We start from the raw sequence: 21,344 nt of genomic DNA on the forward strand, positions 1-21,344 counted from the left end.
GGGGGCAGGGTTCAATGGTCCAAGTTGATTGGTCTTTACTATTGCCCATAATGACGTCATGAAGCGTAATATACGTTTCTCTATCCAGCGACAATTGTGTCGAAACTTTAACATTCATGACTTTATATTCATCGGTTATCCGATTTTCCTCAAAGTTTCACTGATGTGCTCTACTAATATTGATGCTTTCACTCAATCCACATTGATATTTGGGCTTTAGTTGGTTCCTTTACCAAGGGAAATTGTAGGTATATATAAAAAAAATGATTACTTATCTATCAAAAAGGAAGTTGCTTGATTAAGAATTTTTCCTTGTTGCTAATTTTATGCATTCGATTTTCATAGCAACTTAATTTGCGCGTGATATGATAACAAAAGAATTTCTGTATGATGTCATAAACTTTTTGAACTGGAAATGAACGAAAGATTGAAAAACGATAAAAACTCGATAAAAAGGAAGGGAAAAGAACATAAAGAGAAGTGGAAGGAGAGGAGCAGGACGAAGAAGAGGGGATTGTATAAGAGGAAGAAGAATTAAACTGGCCACGGACAATGACGGAGAACAAGTTCCTTGGTTTGCTTCGGAAATATGTCATCAGTATTTGTTATCAAATGTTTGAGGGACAAACTTCTTATCTTCCTTCATTTTTTTATCTATGTTTTATTGAAAAATTATACAGAATCACACTATTTACAACAATCAACTTGATTAGAATAACACAATCACTGAACAATGTAGAGGAATTGTAAAAAAAGAACAAAAAAGGCAGAACATTAAGTTACCATATTATACAAATCAGATCTCGTTCAAGAGCGATATTCCGAGATGGGGAAGGAGAATAAGACAAACAAACAAACAAACAAGTAAACAAACTAATGAGTGACCGATTAACAGTTTCATCCTCCCTTCCAAGTGAAAAAAAAAAATTGTGTACGACAGACAGTCTTACCGACCGCACGCTGCTTGTGACTGAGTTCTCCACAACGATGATTATTGTACAATGAGGCGGGCTCTTTGCACGATCACGTCATTAAAGTAATGTCTGAGGTTAAACCGTAAATAGTAGATACTATGTTCACATTAATGTTAAGTAAAGTAATCATTCAGAGGGATTGCTTGTTTCTTATTTTAATAATTCCAAACGTTTTGTGTATTCATGTAGACTGTTTTAAATCTAGTCAAGGTTCGTCCAAACCTTGACAGTTTGAGCATTCTAAACAGCAAACCGAAAATCTTGTTCCCTATTCTTCGGTGAGGGGGGGGGGGACCAATAAAAAGCACCTGTCAGAAAAGAAATAAAGAGATGAATAGAGAGACAAAGAGAGAGAGAGAGAGAGAGGGAGAGAGAGAGGAGAGAGAAAGAAAATGTGTGAGGGAGGGGGGATAGAGAAACCAGCGACCCGATTCTGAATAGAGATCGATTGTAATGTTGTTTGGACTGAAGAGAAGATCAAACAAGGGATACCAGCGCCTTATTACCAGTGCTTTCGCCGAAGCGAATCGTAGGGGTAGACGCCCCTGTATTGAGGGCTTTCGACGTGTTAACGAAAATGCACTGTCCCTATAACGGTGTGTGCACTACAACTGTATAGGCAGGAAATTGTTTCACTGCTGGTATACATGCCTGTTTGCCATCCCTTCCAAACCCACTGCTACTGAACTGCGACTTCCCCGCGTGCTACTTTACCGGACTATCCGTGGCGTCACCGGTTGCTATTGCGCTGGAATGCTCCATGGCCCACCGGCCAGTATAAAAGGTACGTCATGATAATTATAATTCTTTATCATTCTCCGAAGAAAAGTATGCCACATTAATGGCGGGTAGCTATCACTTCAGGCCGTTCTAGGGCAATTATCCCCTGGACAATTACCCCAGACCCTTCCCCTAACCCTAATCTTTACTCTAACCTTATCACTAACCAGTATTTAGCCCGGGGTAACTGTCCCGGGGGGGGGGGGGGTGCTCTGATACGCTTCAGGCGTTGTGAGCGAATATCATGTTATATTCTGGTATCAAAACAAGTGCCAGGTTCGTCGTAGAAAGTGCTTTGCCCCAACCATGATAATTGAAGTAATATACTATGTAGAGAGTTAAAAGGAATTGATAAAATCCACATTAATCATAAACTCTTGTGTAACAGTATAACGTTCATATATTGGAGATGTCTCTCTCATTGTGTGCCATGGAGGTGGGTACAGTATCCTGGCGCTAGTTTTGATATACATGTACATTCACTTTCTTTTTATTTTATTCAACTTAATTAAAAAGAGTATGCAATATTAAATACATGGGCTGTATTTATACACAACATGCTGGCCTTTTGATACACCTGTCATACTTTGTTTCAAGTACCGATTAGGGTACCCACAGAGATATAACGTAAAATATAAGTCTGCTGCCATGACCAAAATAAAGTGGGAAAGATTTCCTTATGTCCCCCCCCCCCCACTAAATTACTATTTTGTATACTAATAACAGAATAATAAACTGAATAAAGATTATGCCATTTATGGGAAGACTTCCTTTTGAGACATAACCCTAGCATAACCTTTATTTAGTTTATTATTAGTAAAAAGAAATAGTAATTTATTTATTTTGTGCAAATTAGGGGGGGGGATATAAGGGACTCTATTCCATAAAGTGATAGACCAAAGGTTAATAAAAAAAGAAATGGCCACACGTACTCGCACAGAATGTTTCAAGTAATATTTTGGTCTTACTACAGTGATACCTGTGTATAATGAATTACCCATTAGGACTAGTTGTATAGCGGCTGTATTTTCAGCGCATTGTGAGACTGGAATGCCATGAATATCGTGAAAAAAAAAAGATCTATAGCAAATGATTGTCCATGATGTGCCGAGGTTCTATTTAACAGGAAGTAAATCTAAATCATCTGAACTTCTTGTACAAGGTTTTATGAATATTCCAATTCGACATTCAATGAATGAGTAAAAAACACTTAGAGGAAATTATCATAGCAATGTTAAAAAAAAATAAGTAGGCCTACACTTTGAAAATTGTATGAATGATATTTATATTCATGAGTAAAATTCAGGCAAAATAATATACGGCAGATAGGAGATGAATACTACACTGTATTGCTGCCTATGAATCTAATTACACTCTTTTTTTTAGGGGGGTAAATTTACCAGTCGAATTTGCATATTGTATTCAGGGTAATATGGCAGTGGCATTCTACATTCTACGTTCTACAGCATGCATTGGTTGTAAACTATTGGGAAATTTTGTTAGTCTCAAGAATATTTATACGAATGCAATTGTAGAATGGTCATTTCAGATGTCCCCCCCCCCCCCCCCCCGTCACGGTGTTTGATACACCTGCTGGAATTATTCAGTAGTTACACCCAAGAACTTAATGGACAGCTGCCGCTCCCTCTTTTCACCGAGGAATATAATTAGCAACTCTGGCAAAATTTGAAACGGTGTCGGTGTTTTTATTTATACGTGGGTTAGAATACAAACATGATAGTCTGTTTCACACATTCCTATGGAAAATCACCTTGAGTACGTCGACTTGACGTGCATTCTTAAGATTCTTTCATTATTACGCAGTAAAATCAAAAGGAAAGATGAGTCCCTTCAAGTGACACAAACAGAAGAGGGCGTGTCAAACTATATACATGTATTATGTAAGAGGGGATAGGGTGCAGTCAGAGATTGCTGGATATAATGTGTGGGACTTCTTGCCCAATACTAACCTATGCCTAACCTACTTTATTCTTCGAAAGTGTCTTCAGCCGTGAAAAGGGTTTCTGTTGGAATGTTGACCAATAATGGCCTAACTTTAAAAAAAATGAAAAAAGAGAAAAGAAAAGGAGTTTCCTGTTGTCTATGGTGATCTTACTTTATGAAACCCACTAAGAGCTATCGGGTGGTGCTTTTACGAAGCTCAATCAACACGTTAGGCTCAAGAGTGTGCATTCTGTCCTAATACCATCAGAGATTCCACAACTAAAGCCTTGTGAAAATATGGCGGAAAGGGAGCACAGGTACATGAACTATCATTCTGCAATTTGTCCAAAGTTTACTTTTCTTAACTAATGAATATCATCGTTATACCGCACTGGGTGCCGGAACTAGGCTTTGCTATTTAACAGATTCTTCTGATGGAAAGAGCACTGTGTCCCGCAGTGTGTGCACAATGCGTTCACGTAATCGACTACCATGCGAAAAACACTCGTATTTAAAGGACAAGTTCACCTTCATAAACATAAGGATTGAGAGAATGCAGCAATATTAGTAGAACACATCAGTGAAAGTTTGAGGAAAATTGGACAATCGATGCAAAAGTTATGAATTTTTAAAATTTTTGTGTTGGAACCGCTGGATGAGGAGACTACTACAGCTTGTGAGTCATATGCGTACAACAGTATAAAGAAAATGTAAAGAAAATTCAACATATTTTCACTTTTTTTCGCATAATAAAAGAGCACTTGACTTGCCTATTTCTAAAGGCAGGGGGAATAATATTACCCATAACATTTGTCGGTAACGAGTCGGGGGAATGTGTACTTTTTTCAAAAGATGAAATTTTGTGAAATTCTCTTTATATTTTCCTTACATTGTTGTACGCATGTGACATCTAAGTTATTCACACACTGCAGTAGTCTTCTCATCCAGCGGTTACTGCACAAAAACTTCAAAGATTCATAACTTTTGAACGGATTGTCCGATTTTCGTCAAACTTTCAATGATGTGTTCTACTAATATTGCTACATTCTCTCAATCCTTATGTTTATGAAGGTGAACTTGTCCTTTAACTGTGTGAAGATGATTTCACAGTGTGGAGGGTGTGATTTTTCACAGAGAGTTCACAATTTAATGTTCTGTTTCACACTGTTAATTGATGTATATCACAACGTGTTCACAATGTAATCAACGCTCGAATTTAGTGTGCAGAGAATTCACTCTGTTCACACTGTGTTCACACTGTGTTCACACTGTGTTCACACTGTGTTCACACTGTGTTCACACTGTGTTTCACACCGTGTTTCACACTGTGGGACACTGTGGTCTTTCCAGTAGGGATTGCACGGCGTTTGGAGACTAGTCAAACAAAGGACGCCGTGTCATCAATAATATCGATAATATCGTCTCATCATATTGTTATGAGTCATAAACTTGATGTCGGCCTCTAAGTTTTTCTTTCTTGCCTCTTTCTTGCCACTTTCTTTCACTCTGTATGAAGATTTAAAAGGGGTAACTCTTAACGAACTATTTTAGCATGGTCCATGATTAAAGCATGTTAATTAATCAGATTCTTTCAACTGTTCGTTTAAGTTTTACACACTACCAAAGACTTTGATAGTACGCATATTGTTCTTTTTTTCTCAACTGGGATTGCTTATTGAGGGTTCATGTACACCAGTATCGCCTGGCTGTTTCTCCTACAATAAAAGAGTTGGATGGACGCGTTCAATCATTAGTTGAGCATGAACTGTGACTATGTTCTTATATACGTGTATTTACTAGTGGGTTTTTTTTTCAAGCTTTAATAGGGTGGCTCTCTGATATTCAGCAAATACATTTTGTTTGACTGTTTAAACATTAATATGCCTCGAAAGGTCAGGTTGTATCAGAAATAACAACCTGCTTGACTGCCGGTTGGAGTGCTATAGTATAGCTGTAGCATAAATATGACATCTCGTAAGCCAGCGTCCTTCCACATTCATATCAATGTGTATGCCGTAGTATGTTCCCCCTTTTTCTTCTTTTTCTTTCTTTGGATTGTTTTGTTTATTTTGTTTGATAACTTGCTGAATCTAGTGAGCTGAGATTGTGTGGAAAAACACTCATCCGAGACGCTTTTTTGGCTTCCTGACAGGAGGGAAGATTTATGTCTTTGTTGTCTGTTCGTATCATTTTTTTTTTATGTGTGTGTCTGTGACGTCACCAATTTGCAGATCAGGAGCACAGGCCTCTATTGTATCAGTCACATACAGACATCGTGTGGCCGCTTTAATAGCGCTGGAATGCGCCACCGGCGCCAATGTTCGACACATCAGTGACGGCGCGAGGGAGTCGAGAGAACTCTTTCCCGCGATTTGAAAGGATGCGCAAAGCACGACGTTTCGTCCTCGTGGTCGCTACGCTCGCCTCCGCGTGCGCCGTGTACTTCTTGGTGCTCCTCGGCGTCGAGAGGAGCGGCAGGCTGCTACCGGGCGATGTCGAGTCCGTCGTCGGCCGCGATGTCGCAGAGAGAGGCCTGCATGTCGGTAAGACATCAGCACGTAATAGCGTCTTTGTCTTTTGGATATCCATGTGGTCTCCTTCTGGTTTCAATGTGAGGGGGAAAGGAGGGGGCCAGAAAAGGATAAAGGATCTACTTTCTTCTTTTTTAATGTGGCGCACTTATTACTTCACTTTTTAACTTAATGTGGTATTCTTTGGTTCATACTTAAACCTGAAGGAGCCTAATTTCTACAGATGAATTGGATAAAAGAAATTGAAAAGAAGGGAATTGGCGTTATCATCCTGTTGACAACAGCTACAATGACTAAACTTTATACAACTGAATTTGATTTTATTGAACTGAATCAAATTTATTCGCAATCATTATCATTATAGTTCGTTTAACTATAAGATATTTCAACTTGGGTCTACCTCTAAATCCCACAATGATCACAACGTGACAGTAAACAAATGAACTAGAAATCAAGGCTTCAAGTGTTTTGTTTAAACCTGTGCCCTTTAGTACCTTGCGTGGACTTTCCACTTGTTCCTTGACTCCTAAGTTGTTTAATCATTGGCGGTGTACTCTTTTCCGACTTCAGATAAGATTAGAATCCATTGGAACGAATCTTGCTGCCTACAGTTTACACTGGATCAACACATCAGGGTACCATGAATTCAATTCCCACTGAAGGGGAAAAATAGATATGTAAACTGTTCTCAAAATGAGGCGCGGCCTTTAAAGTAGTTGACCTTTGATGCTAAGCTCCACTAAGACTTGTAAGAAAGTAGGCAAAGGATCTACAGACACTACAATCTGCCTATTCTTTAAGCTAGCTGAGTCAACTTTGTGAAGAATAAATTCCCTTAGCAGAGGAAAGTTTGCGCACATCTTGTCAAGCACCTTAATGGCAGACGTAAAAGATTTGTTTTAATTTTGTACAGTAATAGTGTGTGCAGATTCACTTTCGATTGGTGAGACGCTTCGTTTTATTGTGTGTGACCATTTCAAAGTGCGTAAACACACCGTCGCGGTTCTTCCATTTAATTAGTGGCTGCGGTCGAGAGGGGACCTCGTTTGTCGTCACATTGACGTCACAATGTACTACAGTATCTGCGAATGAACGTAAAAATAGATCACGTGACCTGACCTTGCCAATTATCGCACAGTCTGATCCCTGGCATTAAAATCCACTTAAAATCCATGAAAACAACAATCACACAATTACTGAATCAATGTGAAGTGAAACATTGTGCTGTTATTATTGTTATTATTATTATTATCATTATTATTATCATCATTATTCGGAATTTGCAAGCCAATACAAGTGAATGATCAAACACCCGACAGACAAATAAAACAAGTGTATAATACAATGGATACAAGAAGTAAGGCTTTCCCTGATGTGATTCCCCAAGGTGCCATGTTGAAAAAAAAAAAGCAATTAAAATCACTATGGCCCTTGGGCCTCTCCAACCAACTTAAGGAAGAATATCAGGGAATAGCTAAAACACATACAAATAACTTAACATATGAAGAGCTTATTGCAAAATGAGATAAGCGCCATTTCTAAGCATTTCAAAGTAAGTCCGTCATCAGATAGAGCAAAAGTAAACCTTTTCAGTAATACCTCACTTTTGACATATAACAAGGAATATTCTAGAAGTTATGATTAAAAAACCTCCTTTATTTTCTTTGTTTTTCAAAGCAGATTTAATCACAAATGTCTCAACTTAAGAAGAAGGGAGTTAGCTCCTTTTGGGATAAAACTCCTCATATTGTTCTGTAGAACCATGTAGTAGCTCCGTGGTAGAACACGAAGTAGGCCCCTATGGTTATTGCATGATTAGTTGTACTGTATATTTGTGCTCGAAATATGCCAAGAGACAAAAGCGAATGCAAATCTCTCTGAGAGTGTGCGTTTTCTTTCTTCTTTTTCAGGAACCCTATCTTGCCCAGTTGATCCGGAGTTTGCAGCGACAATAAACAACACCGTATATGGTCACCCCATTCTCGAGCTGAAGGTATTCTTCTTTTGTTACGTCATCGCTTTCATAAAGGGAGAAGGACAGTGTTTCCTTAACTATCTTTTTTTTTGAAAAAAACACCCTATGCTGACAATAGAAATGTCCTTCTGAGATTGTTATAACTGCTCAGTACCAGAAAGAGAAATCACATTTCTGAGGCATGATATTGTATTTTTTATGAGAATTTTCTTTTCACTAGTACTGTATACTTTGCTAGTCTTTTGTAAAGGCAATGAAAATATCTCTTTCAAAATGGTAAGATTTATAATTTTTGTTATTATTATTTGTTTAAATTTGTGCAAACTTTTCAAAAGTCTCTTATTTCCGTAAGTCATAAGATTCTCAAATTGGCAATACAGGGGTTAATGTTTCTCTGTCAAATATTGGCAACATCTTGTGTAGCCGACTTTTTTATTATTATTTGTGTATATTGAATCTATGTAAGAAGTTCCTTCTAATCGTTCTTAGACGTATAATTATGCAGTAAAATTCAGGGTTGATAATCTCTTATTTAATTATTTTTGTTTGTTTGTTTATCCATTTATCTGTCTATATACTCAGATGTTAACCTATTTTTCATTCTGTCGATATTATTACCATTGTTATTATTATTATTATTATTATTATTATTATTATTATTATTATTATTATTATCATTATTATTACTAGTAGTAGTAGAAGTAGTAGTGTCATTATCATCATTTCTATTTTCATTATCATTATCATTATTGTCATTGTTGTTGTTGTTGTTATTGTCATGGTTACTTCCTCTCTTTTTCTTTGCAACAGAGCCTCCCCAGAACTTTATGACAGGGTTAACATGCTAATCTTTTATCTTTTTTTTTAATCGAAGGGAAGCCAAGTGCTCTATGTCAGCGTACCGAAATGTGGGAGTAGAACCTTCGTTTGGATCTCCTGGGCTCTGAAGGAAGCCAATAACATCAGCGATATAATCACTCTGCCATACCTGCTCAAGAAGCACTCCCCAGCTGAAATGGTGAGGGGATCGAGGGGATCGAGGGGATCGAGGGGTGGAAGTAGGGGTGTGGTGAAAGTTTGAAAGTTTGAAAGTTTTTTTTTTTCTTTCCTTGAAAAGAACGGAATTATTATCATCTTTTATGGGGCAGAAGATTATGTGTAGCACAGGTAGGCATGTAAAATGAATATTGAATATCTTGATTTACCTTGAGTCCACAATGTCATCAAAATATTGCATGTAAAAGCGATCAATTGAAGTGAAGAGAAACTTACTAGGATTTTTCTGTTTTGTTTTTGTTTTTCCAAACTGACAAAAATTCTGGTATTGCAACGTTGATGAGTATGCCGGTCGGATCGTGGTTTAATATACTTTATACGCCCAAAGAGAGAGAGAGAGAGAGAGAGAGAGAGAGAGAGAGAGAGAGAGAGAGAAGTATGCATGTGTTACATTACAAATGGTCTTAGCAAGCTTTTCCAACATGTCCAAGCTGCATTTGGGGCGCAACAGAGAAGTGTGACAAACACTAAACAGCACCTCGAATTCATACCCAAAGATCGACAACTTTTTACATCTCCATAGAAGGGATCAAAAGAGCAATATATATTAGACTCAGAGATATTTTTTGTCCATTTGTCCTTCGTCCAGAAACTGTTGATGGATAAGAATTTTGAAGCATCTCCACCAAGGTCGCTTTTTCATGGACATATTCGCTTCTTTCCTCCTTCAAGGTAAGTTTTTAAAAAGAAAATAACACAAAGAAGATAAGTTAAACTCCTATTAACGCTGCATGTTATTGTCCAATCCTCAACATCACAGAAACGTTGTGCAAGAAAAAAAAAACCCAGACCACTTACTCGCCCCATGGAGCTCCATGCTCGCCCAGTAAAAGGTGTTGACGTGAAATAGCGATTGACTCAAACCGTGATGTTGTTTATGACGACTTATTCCTAAACGTTTATCAAAACCTTCAATTGTTGGACTTGCCAAGATAAGAAATGTTTAACAGATTCTTTTTTTTTAATCATTCTCTCTTTCTTCTCCAATGGTAGTTTTATGTTAATTGTCTTATATTTTTACTTTCAGGTTCCAAAGTTGGAAGGCTGTTTGATGTAATATACCGTGTCATTTCTATAATTTCCATGTTGAATATGAGCGTTCGCCTTTTGAACATTCAGGAAAGAAATGAAAAACGAATGGCAACAGACAAAAAAATAGCAAAAACAAATGAACTCAAATATGCACTATGGAGAAGAAAGTGAGGGGGTATGGGAAAAGATGTAACTGGATATTAGTTGCGTTTGTCAGCAATTATTGAGATAAAAACGAATGGAATAATGTAGTCGCCATTGGTCACTGGGTTTGAAATTGATTGCCAGACCTGAGACGGATGGAGAAAATTACAGTTTCAACTTCTTCTTCTTCTTCTTCTTCTTCTTCTTCTTCTTCTTCTTCTTCTTCTTCTTCTTCTTCTTCTTCTCAGCTCAGCAGTGCATCCAGTCTTCATCAGCATCATCCGGGACCCACTTTCTCGCCACGTGTCCTGGTATTACTTTATGAGGTTTGGTGATGCTGACATGAAAGCGAGCGAACTCAACAAAGGACTTTCACAATCGGCGGACGTGGCGGGGATCAATGAGGTATTATACAATGGTTACATTGCAGTGTGATCGCCATGGGGCAGATTCATACAAATATGGATGGACGAATATGATTGATCGGGCTTAATGAGAGTAGGCGGGGAAAAGGCTGCGAATGTATTTTATTAATGGGCTGGTTCTAGGACCGTGAGGGGAGGGGCATATCGGAAGGGGCTGGTAATGAAGTTATTTAGGTGTGGGAAGAAGACTATTGTGGAGAAGGAATTTGGAAAGGTGAGGGTTGCGTTGGATTTGGGGAGGGGGGATTCAGGCAGAGGAGGGGTTTCTGTGCGAAGGGATTTGTTTTGGGGGAGGAGTTTGATGGGGGGGGGGGGGGTCGTTCTGGGGTGGGGTTCGTTCTTGGGGGAGTTTTGGTTTATAGACAGGTACTAGTTATTGAGAGGAGTTTTGGTGGGAGTGGGATAGGGCGGGTTTGATTGGGGAGGGATTTGGCTGAGTAAGATGTTGGGATTGTCGTGGAGGGAGAGCTGTGTGTGTGTGTGTGTGGAATTGATCTATAGGCCTACAAAATGGTGGGATTTGAGTTTAAAACAAGTTGAAAGTGGAGGAAAGACGCATTTTTATTGACTTTGGCACACGGTTGATTTACAGGGGATGTTGAGTAACCGATCAGAGGGAATCAGTGGGAATGCTGAGGGATGATTGTTCCAATCCTTGTGGGATTCATTTAAGAGTACATTATATATCTACTGTTGTAGATATATTATTAATGCCCCGTCACTGACCAGGCACGCTAACCTGGAAACATTAAACTGCACATTAATTGAATATGAGACCATTCTGAAGCAAATAATTTTCACACAACAATAGATATATAATGTACTCTTAAATGAATCCCACAAGGATTGGAACAATCATCCTCCAGCATTCCCACTGATTCCCACTGATCAGCTACTAGCATTAAAAGCAAAACAAAACATTGCATGCTGATATGGTTCATAGTCATAGATACGCGTCGTGTCATACTATGGTACTCCGAAGAAAAACACCTGCCGTGCAGCTTGTGATTCGATTCAAGTTGTTACGCAATAATGATAATATCACGTTGCTATAAATGATAATACTATGTATCACGTTCAGAATTCCAGAACTTAGCATCAAAACGCTATAAATAAGATATTACTGTAATAGCTTATCATCCTGTTCATTATCACTGTCTATTCGTATTATCATTATAATTATGACTATTATCATTAGCATCATCATCATCACCATCATGCTGCTGTCCTTGCTTTTGACAATGTTGCGATTTGCTGAAATGCATGAAACCCTGCCCTTTCTCTTTCCTGCGCAGACTTATGACGAGTGCGTGCTGAACAACAAAGCCGACTGCGCATGGCCGTACTATCTGCACATGAATGTTATCACTTTTTGCGGTTATGAGAAAAAGTGCGAGTAAGTGACCCTCGACCCTTGACCCTTGACCCCGTGAAGCGCTCTGAGGAAGATCATTGAATGAAAAATGTCTACAGGAAACGCTAGAATGTGTGTAAGAGTATACATCTTTGCAATGACGCAGACCCAAAAGATTGATGAAGACAATGGTTTGGGTCTATCATTATGTATACATTTTGTATGAATGTAGCCCTTCTGTATTATTCATTGTATTGCTGATACGTTTTGCAGTACATTGTAAAGATAATGAAAAAAAAATACTTTGTTAACAACTTATGTTTATACATAAACATGTATGGCACAAACTCTTTATGTATACAATCATGTATATGTGTGTGAATGTACAACAATGATACAGGAACCAATAAATCAAATCAAATCAAATCAAATCAAATCAAATCAATGTTATGGTCTTTATAAATTTTGAAGATGATTGAAGGAGGACACGCCCAAATAGATATCTCATTTACGGATAAACGAACCTTCGGAATAACGCAACTTTATTTCGTTTTCAGAATTACAACTTGCAATCGAATTTTCTTTGCACTCTATTCATTCAATGCTGTTCAATTCCGTTCCGTTTAAGCCATGTCAAATCCAGTCATCTAAATTCAGTTCTGTCTTGTTTGTCCATAGTCAATTATCATGAGTTTCTGTCCATTCCTATCCATCCAATTCAACTCACCACAGCCTTTAGTTGTTCAGTTTGATAGTCGTTTGGATTCCATTGTCTTTACAGTTCTCCGGAGACTGCCCTGGAGCAGGCGAAAAGAAACGTGGATAACTTCCTCTTTGTTGGTATCATGGAGGAGTACGAGGATTCGTTACGGGTGCTGGAGCGTCTGATACCAACGATGTACAGGGGTACCAGCGAACAGTATTTCAAGAACAAAGGTTAGTCTCAATCTGCGGGCTACATATTTCATTGAAACAATATAGTCCATGGGCCAGGCCAGATATTGGTACCATCTGAGGTGGCAAAACCTTTTTGGTGTCATTTTGTTTGTCGGGCATAGATATGCTTATCAAGCTATGATAGCATTTCCAAATGAGTAGCTTAGTCATAGTAAATGAATTTTTAACCAATTTGGTCTCGTTGTTATATCCCTATACTTCTGAATCGAAACTAACCGCCATACAAAGAAGAGCACTGTCTTCTGTATGTTCCATAGAGCTGTAAAATGCAGCTCTATGGTATGTTCACAGGTGTTCTGTTGTAAACGCGGTGCGCTTAGTCTTTATTCAAGGCAGCGAAGGGAATATCCAAAGGTTATGATGTCCACAGCGCTTAGTCTTTATTCTAGACGGCGAAGGGAATATCCAAAGCGTATGATACAGTGTATATCCTTTTATCTAAAAACAACAACAACAACAAAAGCAATTCCTAGTGAATTTTACCGTATTTTTCAATCATTTATCATTTTCCGGTGAAAACGCTACGGTGAAAACGCTGATACCACGCCAATGTCGCTTTATTTCCCTCCAACAATATAAGATAATGCAAAAACAATGTAACGGTACACTACGATACATTATAATGAATGATATTGTAAATGAACAGAGTGATTTTTGTTTAAAACTGATGTATTTGTTGATAGGGTAGTATAAAAACAGTATGGATAATCCATTTTATGAGGAACTTTAGATACGATAACGGTACATTAGTCTAGATAAAGAACTAAGCGCACCGCGTGACAGCTGTGGACATCATAACCCTTTGGATATTCCCTTCGCTGCCTTGAATAAAGACTAAGCGCACCGCGTTTACAACAGAACACCTGTGGACATACAGAAGGCAGTGCTCTTCTTTGTATAGCGGTTTAGTTTCGATTCAGAAGTATAGGGATATAAATACGAGACAAAATTGGTTAAAAATTCATTTATTATGACTAAGCTACTCATTTGGAAATGCTATCATAGCTTGATAAGCATATCTATGCCCGACAAACAAACTGACACCAAAAAGGTTGTGCCACCTCAGATGGTACCAACAACCCATTTTTCGGGTCTTGGCCCATGGACTAATATGGTTTAAAGGCATACAATCGTGGCGAGTGGTTTGTGCGGCACGGAGACGAACGCAACACGCTGCCTCCCCCATTCTGTATCAAATGTAGTGACCTCGAATGAGAATAGCGCTGGCTCAATGGGTTAGCGAACAAAACTCTAGACTACAAGAGCTCTGTGCTACACATCTCCTGGCCCAAAATGGCTGTCCGAGCGAGCCACGAGAGCTTCCGAATGGACGCACATTCTCAGTGCGCATGCGCATGAAGAGAGGCCAAAAGAGCCACTCGTCTTCTGGCCTCTCTCCTCCAATCACCGCAGCTCGCGGTCACAATGTTTGTGTATGATGCGTACACACACACGCACATACACACACGTGTCTCATTGGCAGCATTGTCCCACACGTTTATGGATATAGCACCGAGTCTGGCATTGCGCAATTGCATGCACAAACTTCGGTCGTTCGGAGTTTACGTACCATTAGGGTTGACAATCGTCTGCCTTTAAAGTGAATATTATTCAACAACAACATCAGCACCAAACACAACACCACCAACAAGGGAATAGTCCATCAAACAATCACTCCCTGGTATGTCTAAATGTAATTCGTTAATCCATTGAAAAGGAGGTGTGTGCAAACGAACCTTCGGAATTACGAACCTCATTTCATTTTCGGGTGTATGGACCTTCGGAATAACGAATGCTATGTCACAAGTGAGGTTTTACTGGAAAGGTTAAATCTTTCTCTATGTGATGGCGCACTTACTTTTAAATGTTTGAAAATTGCATTTAGCTCATTTCGAAATAAATCTCTTCATTTCGTACGAACTGTCGGAAGAAGACGGAAAGCGGTACACCGTGATTATTGTTGTATAGAAAAGAGTTGACAAAATACTGACCAGCATGTAGTATCATCTTTTAGTTTTCCTAGACCATCATTTCTTCGTTTATTTTAACAACGCGATAGACAAAATGCGTTTCATTCTAGCGATGCTATCGAGTTCCATGCTCAAGGATCACCCCACTGTGAAAACTTTCCATCACAGAGGAAAAACCCAAAGCATGCATTTCAAGAGCATTTCTTGTTTCCTCGTCCTTGGAAGACCGAAAATCTAAATGAAGGGAAATATAATTATACATATACATATTATTCAGGGAAAGTGCTATGAACTTACAACATTTTAGTACCCATCACTAGAGGGCGTTAATGGAATAAGAGACACGACAAGAAGAGAAAAGTAAAGCATAACATGCTCTCAATTTGACTAGCGCCCTCTAGTGAATGCTACTTAAAAAAATTAATGCAAGTTCATAAGACTATCCATATTTTTCCCCATTTTTCATTTCATTATTTTACATTTCTTGTCCAAAGCATACATTTTGAATATGTTATCATCTTTTATGCTATGCCTTGGCTCAGAAAAAAAAAAATCTCTTTAAGCATAGAAGAGTGGCTGCAAGAAATGTTATGTTCAAAACATGATCGTGTCATAGGTTCTGCCAACTGCTTTCTCTGCCGACAACTGAAGCTGGGAAAGGGGAAAAAGGTATAAAACGGTTAATTCTGACCAGTTCCGTACGTTTTTCTTATTCCATCAGGTAGTTTGTTATGTTCACTCTATAAAAGACGAAGATTTGACATCACTGTTTTGGGTCATTGAATTGGGATTTCGGGAATCTCTTTGACATTCTTCTCTTTACTTTTTTTCTTCACTTCACAGGAGAGTTCGCGTCAAATTCAAAAACTGCTTTCAAAAAGGAGCCATCTTCTAAGGCAGCGGAAATAATGAGGGAACGACTGAAATACGACTACGAATTCTACTACTACGTCAGAGAACGGTTCCACAAATTGAAGAAACATTTAGGAATAGGACCGTGCTGAGATGTCTTTCCCCCAAAATGATGAAATGGCTGAAATATGAGAACTCCAATGTCCACGAAACGAGGAAAACCAACTGCAGAGACATTGTGGAAGACATTACAGGTTGTCATGGACAAGGAATAATGCAAGTGCTTGGATGTGTTTGCTGCAGAGCACATGACAGATTCAGTGTAGCTCTCTTCACAGAGGCAGGAAATAGGAATAAGTGTACGCTTATCATCATCATTATGGGTATCTAATTAGCATTCTATTCCAGTACATGTATACTATTGAGGAGTACACAAACTAAGGTATGCGCACTGGTTGCTGAATGTCATTTTTTTTAATGTCATACTTTGTATGATGCTGATGATGATAAAACATTATAGACATTTCTTTCGAGCAACAAATCTACTCATGGGTGCTACAAACCTCTTGAAAGAAGCAGTTTATTGGCATTGTATGGAATATGTGGTGGTTTTCTGTCTGACACTTTGTGCATATGCCACTCAAAAGAGTCGGTCAGCAAAAATAATCGTGTCGATGGAAGTTACTCCCTGTACCCACGCGTAGATCCAGGAGCATCATTATTCAGCAGTTTTGTAGCACACGTAAATCTAAACTGACAAATTTTAAATGTTGTTAGAGTGGAGGGCGATGACCGTTTCTATTTATATGCATCCACGTTGACTGCAGATTTGTGAAAGGCAGACATTTTGACAAGTTTTTTCTTTCAGAATAAACACAGTACTAAACTATTCGTATATTTTCAAAAATCAAAATGTACAAAGTGTAAGTATAGTTATTCATGGTCAGCTGCAGCAACACCAAATTCTTGGACTCAACGCAGAACCGTTGCGTTTATGTATTTTAATTGCACTGTTACAAATTTGTATTTTTTTTTTTGTTACCAGTGCATTGCATGTGATGTTTGAATTTTGAGATCAATCAACTCGTCCGTAACCAATGTTTGATTAAAGTTTTGATGGTATTACCATTTCGAACGGTATGAACTGAGCAACAATACTAAAGTATCCGCAAGGGTTATGATCATGATGGTGTACCGATGGTAAAACTGCCTGTAACTACAAATAATAAGAAGGTGTGCTTTTTGTCTTTATTTTTCTTTTGTATTAATCTGTAGTTAGTTGGTAACAGAGAAACTTAGTACATTACTTATTACATTTCTTGATAAAGGGACAAAGTAGTGCATGGGGTATTTGGGTGATTGATTTTGCCTCAGTCAATATAGCGCGTCAGCTGCCTCAATCCGTGACCCGGGTTCAATTCCCGAGTCTACAGAGTTCAGCAGTGTTGTGTGTAATCATACTGTCGTCTTCAGGAAGAGGCAGTGGACCGAATGCATAAAACAAGCAATTGCTTGTAAGCAATAAAATTGCTTCAAGCAAAAGCACAAGTTCGTCTAGCAAAAGCTCTAGTTCAAGCAATTGCTTAAATCCATATGCATAACCTTTTGCTTGTGCCCATACCTTTTGCTTGTCCCGCACAAGCAATTGCTTGCGTTTTCAACAAAAGGGACGTCACGCCTGGTGCGAACACAAGAACAAAGGCGAGTGTGACAGCATGTATTTGAAAGGGCTTGTGTGTGTGGAAACATTTCCTGACATAGCAGAAGACTTATGAAATGACACTCATAAATGCACACACAGACGCACACATACATCTACACACACAAACACACACACACACACACACACACACACACACACACACACACACACACACACGTACTGGCTGATTCCTATCACTGCTTGATCTCTCAGATCGCACGTGGAGAGAGGTCTTCTTGCTCTCCACCATCGCCAGACATCCTACCAGTTTTTCATCACATTTTTCGTGCTAAACACCGGACATTCCCGTTGTTGAAACGAAAAAGTTTCTTACACTACTTAGTAGTAATTTCTTATAGATTTATACCACTCCTGCACAAGTGTGGCATTTCTACAATGAATATGAAAATGATAGTTAGAAGGGTAAAAGCTCATTTTACAGAGCTTGGAATATCGTAAGCAATTGCTAGCAAGAACAAGCAAAAGGTGTGTTTTATGCATACTGCGGGCAGCAAGCAATTGCTTGTGCTTGCTAGCAAAAACTTCTGCTCGCAAGCAATTGTTTGTTTTAATGCATACAGAGTAAAAGGCTAGCACAAGCAATTGCTAGCGTTTATGCATCCGGCCCATCGATAAAAAGGTTTGTTATGATGATGGAAAACTGTAATCATAATTGTAATGATGATAATAACATTGCAACAAGAATGACGATTCAGATGTGTACGTTATACTGCCTGAAAAGCGTCAAAATGTATTTTGACGCAATCTTCTCCGCGCTTTGTTTGTTTGTTTTTTCATAACTAAAAGGAACAGTAATTAGGGGTTTGGGTGAATCTATAATGGACAGAAAGTACTGCTTAAATCGATAGGATTAAAAGATGTAACCTTGAGTGTCAAGACATGTAAGAAGTGTTATCTTTAATACTTCCGATGAATTTCAAACCACGCCAATGAAGAAAGCAAACATCTCATATTTATTTATGTTCTTGGCGCTAAAGATTGTATGTGTTGATTTTTCCCGCCAAAATGACTCACAGGTATTGATGTCATGATTTCAAATGCCCATAGAAGTGCCTATTTACGCCAGTGTCATGTTTTGAGTGCTTATTTGCACATAGACCCCATACACTGCCATAGCATTATACACACTGTCCAAGTTCCTAGGACAGAAGGGGTTAATGTGTTATATACGCGACAACTTCCTCGTAGATTAAGAATTCAGGTGAATTAGTGTGTGATCAAGGTGCAACCGTATATGAATTGATATGAATGGAATTGAGTTGAAATGATTTGTTTTACATGGACGATATCAAAGTAAAACATTAAATACTTATAAGCTAGCCACCACTAGACCGACGTCTTATCCGAAAAAAATGAAATAGGATTTTTGAAGGATTATATGATAGTCAATCCGAAAACAAGATCGTTAATCCGGAAGCAAAACAAGGTTCGTAATCCCGAAAGTTTGTTAGTACGCACCTTCATTCCATTTTCGGATTAACGAGCCTTCATTCATTTTCGGATCAACGAACCTTTGGATTAAGAAACCTCATTTCATGTTTTGATTATAGAACCTTCGAAATAATGAATCTTATTTCACTTTCGGATTAACAAACCTTCGGAATAATAAACCTTATTTCATTTTCGCAATAAGAATCTTTCGGAATAACGAACCTTTTTTTTCCGTATTCGGATTAACGAAGATCTAGGTATAGGGACTTTACGTGTTTCGAAACAAACTACATTCGGAATAACGAACATCACCCATATCAGTGGCATCAATTGATGTTAATTGCCTTTCTACGAAATCATTCTTGACATATTTTTGTTCGTGACTTTGGATTTCTTCATTGATGCCATTGCTGCTATCAGGTGTTTAGTGACGTATACAAGAATGATTTAGGAATGCTATATTATATGTTGTGTCACCCGATTTTAACAACCTAGATAGCTCTAGAACTCTATTCACTGTAGGGTATAGATTTGGTGCCTTCTTCCATCAAGCTGTTCTGTTTTATTTCGAGGCATGTCATCATTCATGAGAGAGAATTTCTCAGGTTGAATTCATCATAATTATATAAAAGCGTTGATGTCATGACATGACGTGACATCGCAACCCCAGTCCTGCCTGACGTGGTGGCGTGACTGATTAGAACATTGTAGAAACGAAGGATCTTTCCAGTATTTTTGCTTTCCCCTGTATTGATATCAACAACTTCAAAAGCAGCAAAAAGAACCACAAAGGCTTTATCCACTTACGATAAATCTTGCAAAAGAATTTCAGGACTTTATTATTTTCGTCTCTTCAAAACGAGTTGAATTTCTTCTTTTTCTTCTTTTAAAGGGGGGGGGGTTCTCCGACAAAACGGATTGTTTTATGGAGTTTCTCCGCATGTGTAAAAAAATCCATTCTCCAAATGGATGGAATTTGAACTCTGCAGAGGAGAGCAAACATTTCGAACAAATTTATCTAGTTCTAATCAAAATATCATGCTTTATTCATTTGTGTCAGTATTATACCATTTTGTGACTATCGACTTGACCAGCTCAGTCCATTGTAGGCCTACACAGCAGAATATACAATCCACTCACAAGCCCACACATAACAGGTCATATCAGACTAGACTTCAAATAACACGTTTTATTTGCCATGCATTTTGCGATCAAAATCTCTTAGTCTTGTTCTTGTGGTGGATGGTCACGCAGGCAGTGTCCCGTCCTGCACACCACCCCTTCATCTACTTTGTAAACAATAATTCTTTGCCACTTCATTATCAGGATAAATTATATCATATTCTTGTGATGTAAGTTCTTCCGTATGTGTGGGAAGATACTCAACACTGCGAAGAAAGGAGCGCATGAGCGAACTTACGTTTGAAATACCGTGTTTCACTGCAACTAAAAACTCCTATATGCGTGACAAATAAAATTAGAATAAAGGGAGATTTTGTTTTCAATACTAAGAATTATTGTGTGTGTGTGTGTGTGTGTGTGTGTGTGTGTGTATGTGCGTGTGTGTGTGTTTGTGTGTGTATGCGTGTGTGTGTGCGAGCATGAACAAAAAATCATTCATTTGAAGAAAAAGTATAAGATAATCCATGTGGCAGGTATTCAAACATTTATTTTACCACGATAAAATGATGATGAGGGTTTTATATACAACACAAGTCAACAATCAACATACATTTATAACATTGTATACTTCTGTAACATATGAACATATATCTAATATTATCTAATATATCTAATATCACTCTTCATCTTCTACCTATCTATTATCTATCTGTCTATCTAAATCTATCCATCTAAATCTATCCATCTATTCATCTATGCATCTATTTATCTATCTACTCATCTACGTATTTATCCATCTTCCTGTCCATTTACATCTATCCATCTATTTTTTATCTATCTATCTCTTTATCTATCTATCATCTATCTATCTATCTATCTGCCTGTCTATCTATCTGTCTATCTATCTATCTATCTATCTATCCATCGACTTTCTATATCTCTCTGCTTTTACATTCATTTACCGTTTAACTTTCATGAAACTTCCAGAAACCTCGTTAAACGAGTTAATGCAGTTCGACAGTGACGTCAGTGTGTGACACATCCACAATTCGGTTGTCATTGTATAACTATAGG

At 38.2% G+C, this 21,344-nt stretch overlaps 1 protein-coding gene across 1 annotated transcript; it reads left to right on the top strand.

Moving 5' to 3' along the window:
- The first annotated feature begins 6,235 nt into the window (after window positions 1-6,235).
- Window positions 6,236-16,880, top strand: LOC139735601 (uronyl 2-sulfotransferase-like). The gene is made up of 8 exons (XM_071646358.1): window positions 6,236-6,241; window positions 8,049-8,222; window positions 9,079-9,222; window positions 9,850-9,932; window positions 10,685-10,841; window positions 12,157-12,257; window positions 12,997-13,151; window positions 15,986-16,880. Exons 1-8 carry the CDS (start codon window positions 6,236-6,238, stop codon window positions 16,144-16,146), a joined length of 981 nt encoding a protein of 326 aa, XP_071502459.1. The 3' UTR covers window positions 16,147-16,880.
- Window positions 16,881-21,344: the final 4,464 nt, after the last annotated feature.

Source organism: Diadema antillarum, unplaced genomic scaffold (genome assembly GCF_040938485.1).
Source record: "Diadema antillarum isolate AM-2024a unplaced genomic scaffold, OU_Dant_1.0 seq00000586_RagTag, whole genome shotgun sequence".
Taxonomy (NCBI): domain Eukaryota; kingdom Metazoa; phylum Echinodermata; class Echinoidea; order Diadematoida; family Diadematidae; genus Diadema; species Diadema antillarum.

Coding starts and splice junctions, on each gene's coding strand:
- LOC139735601 (XM_071646358.1), top strand. Junction 10,842..12,156: donor ACGTGGCGGGGATCAATGAG/GTATTATACAAT, acceptor TTTCCTGCGCAG/ACTTATGACGAGTGCGTGCT. Junction 12,258..12,996: donor GGTTATGAGAAAAAGTGCGA/GTAAGTGACCCT, acceptor TTGTCTTTACAG/TTCTCCGGAGACTGCCCTGG.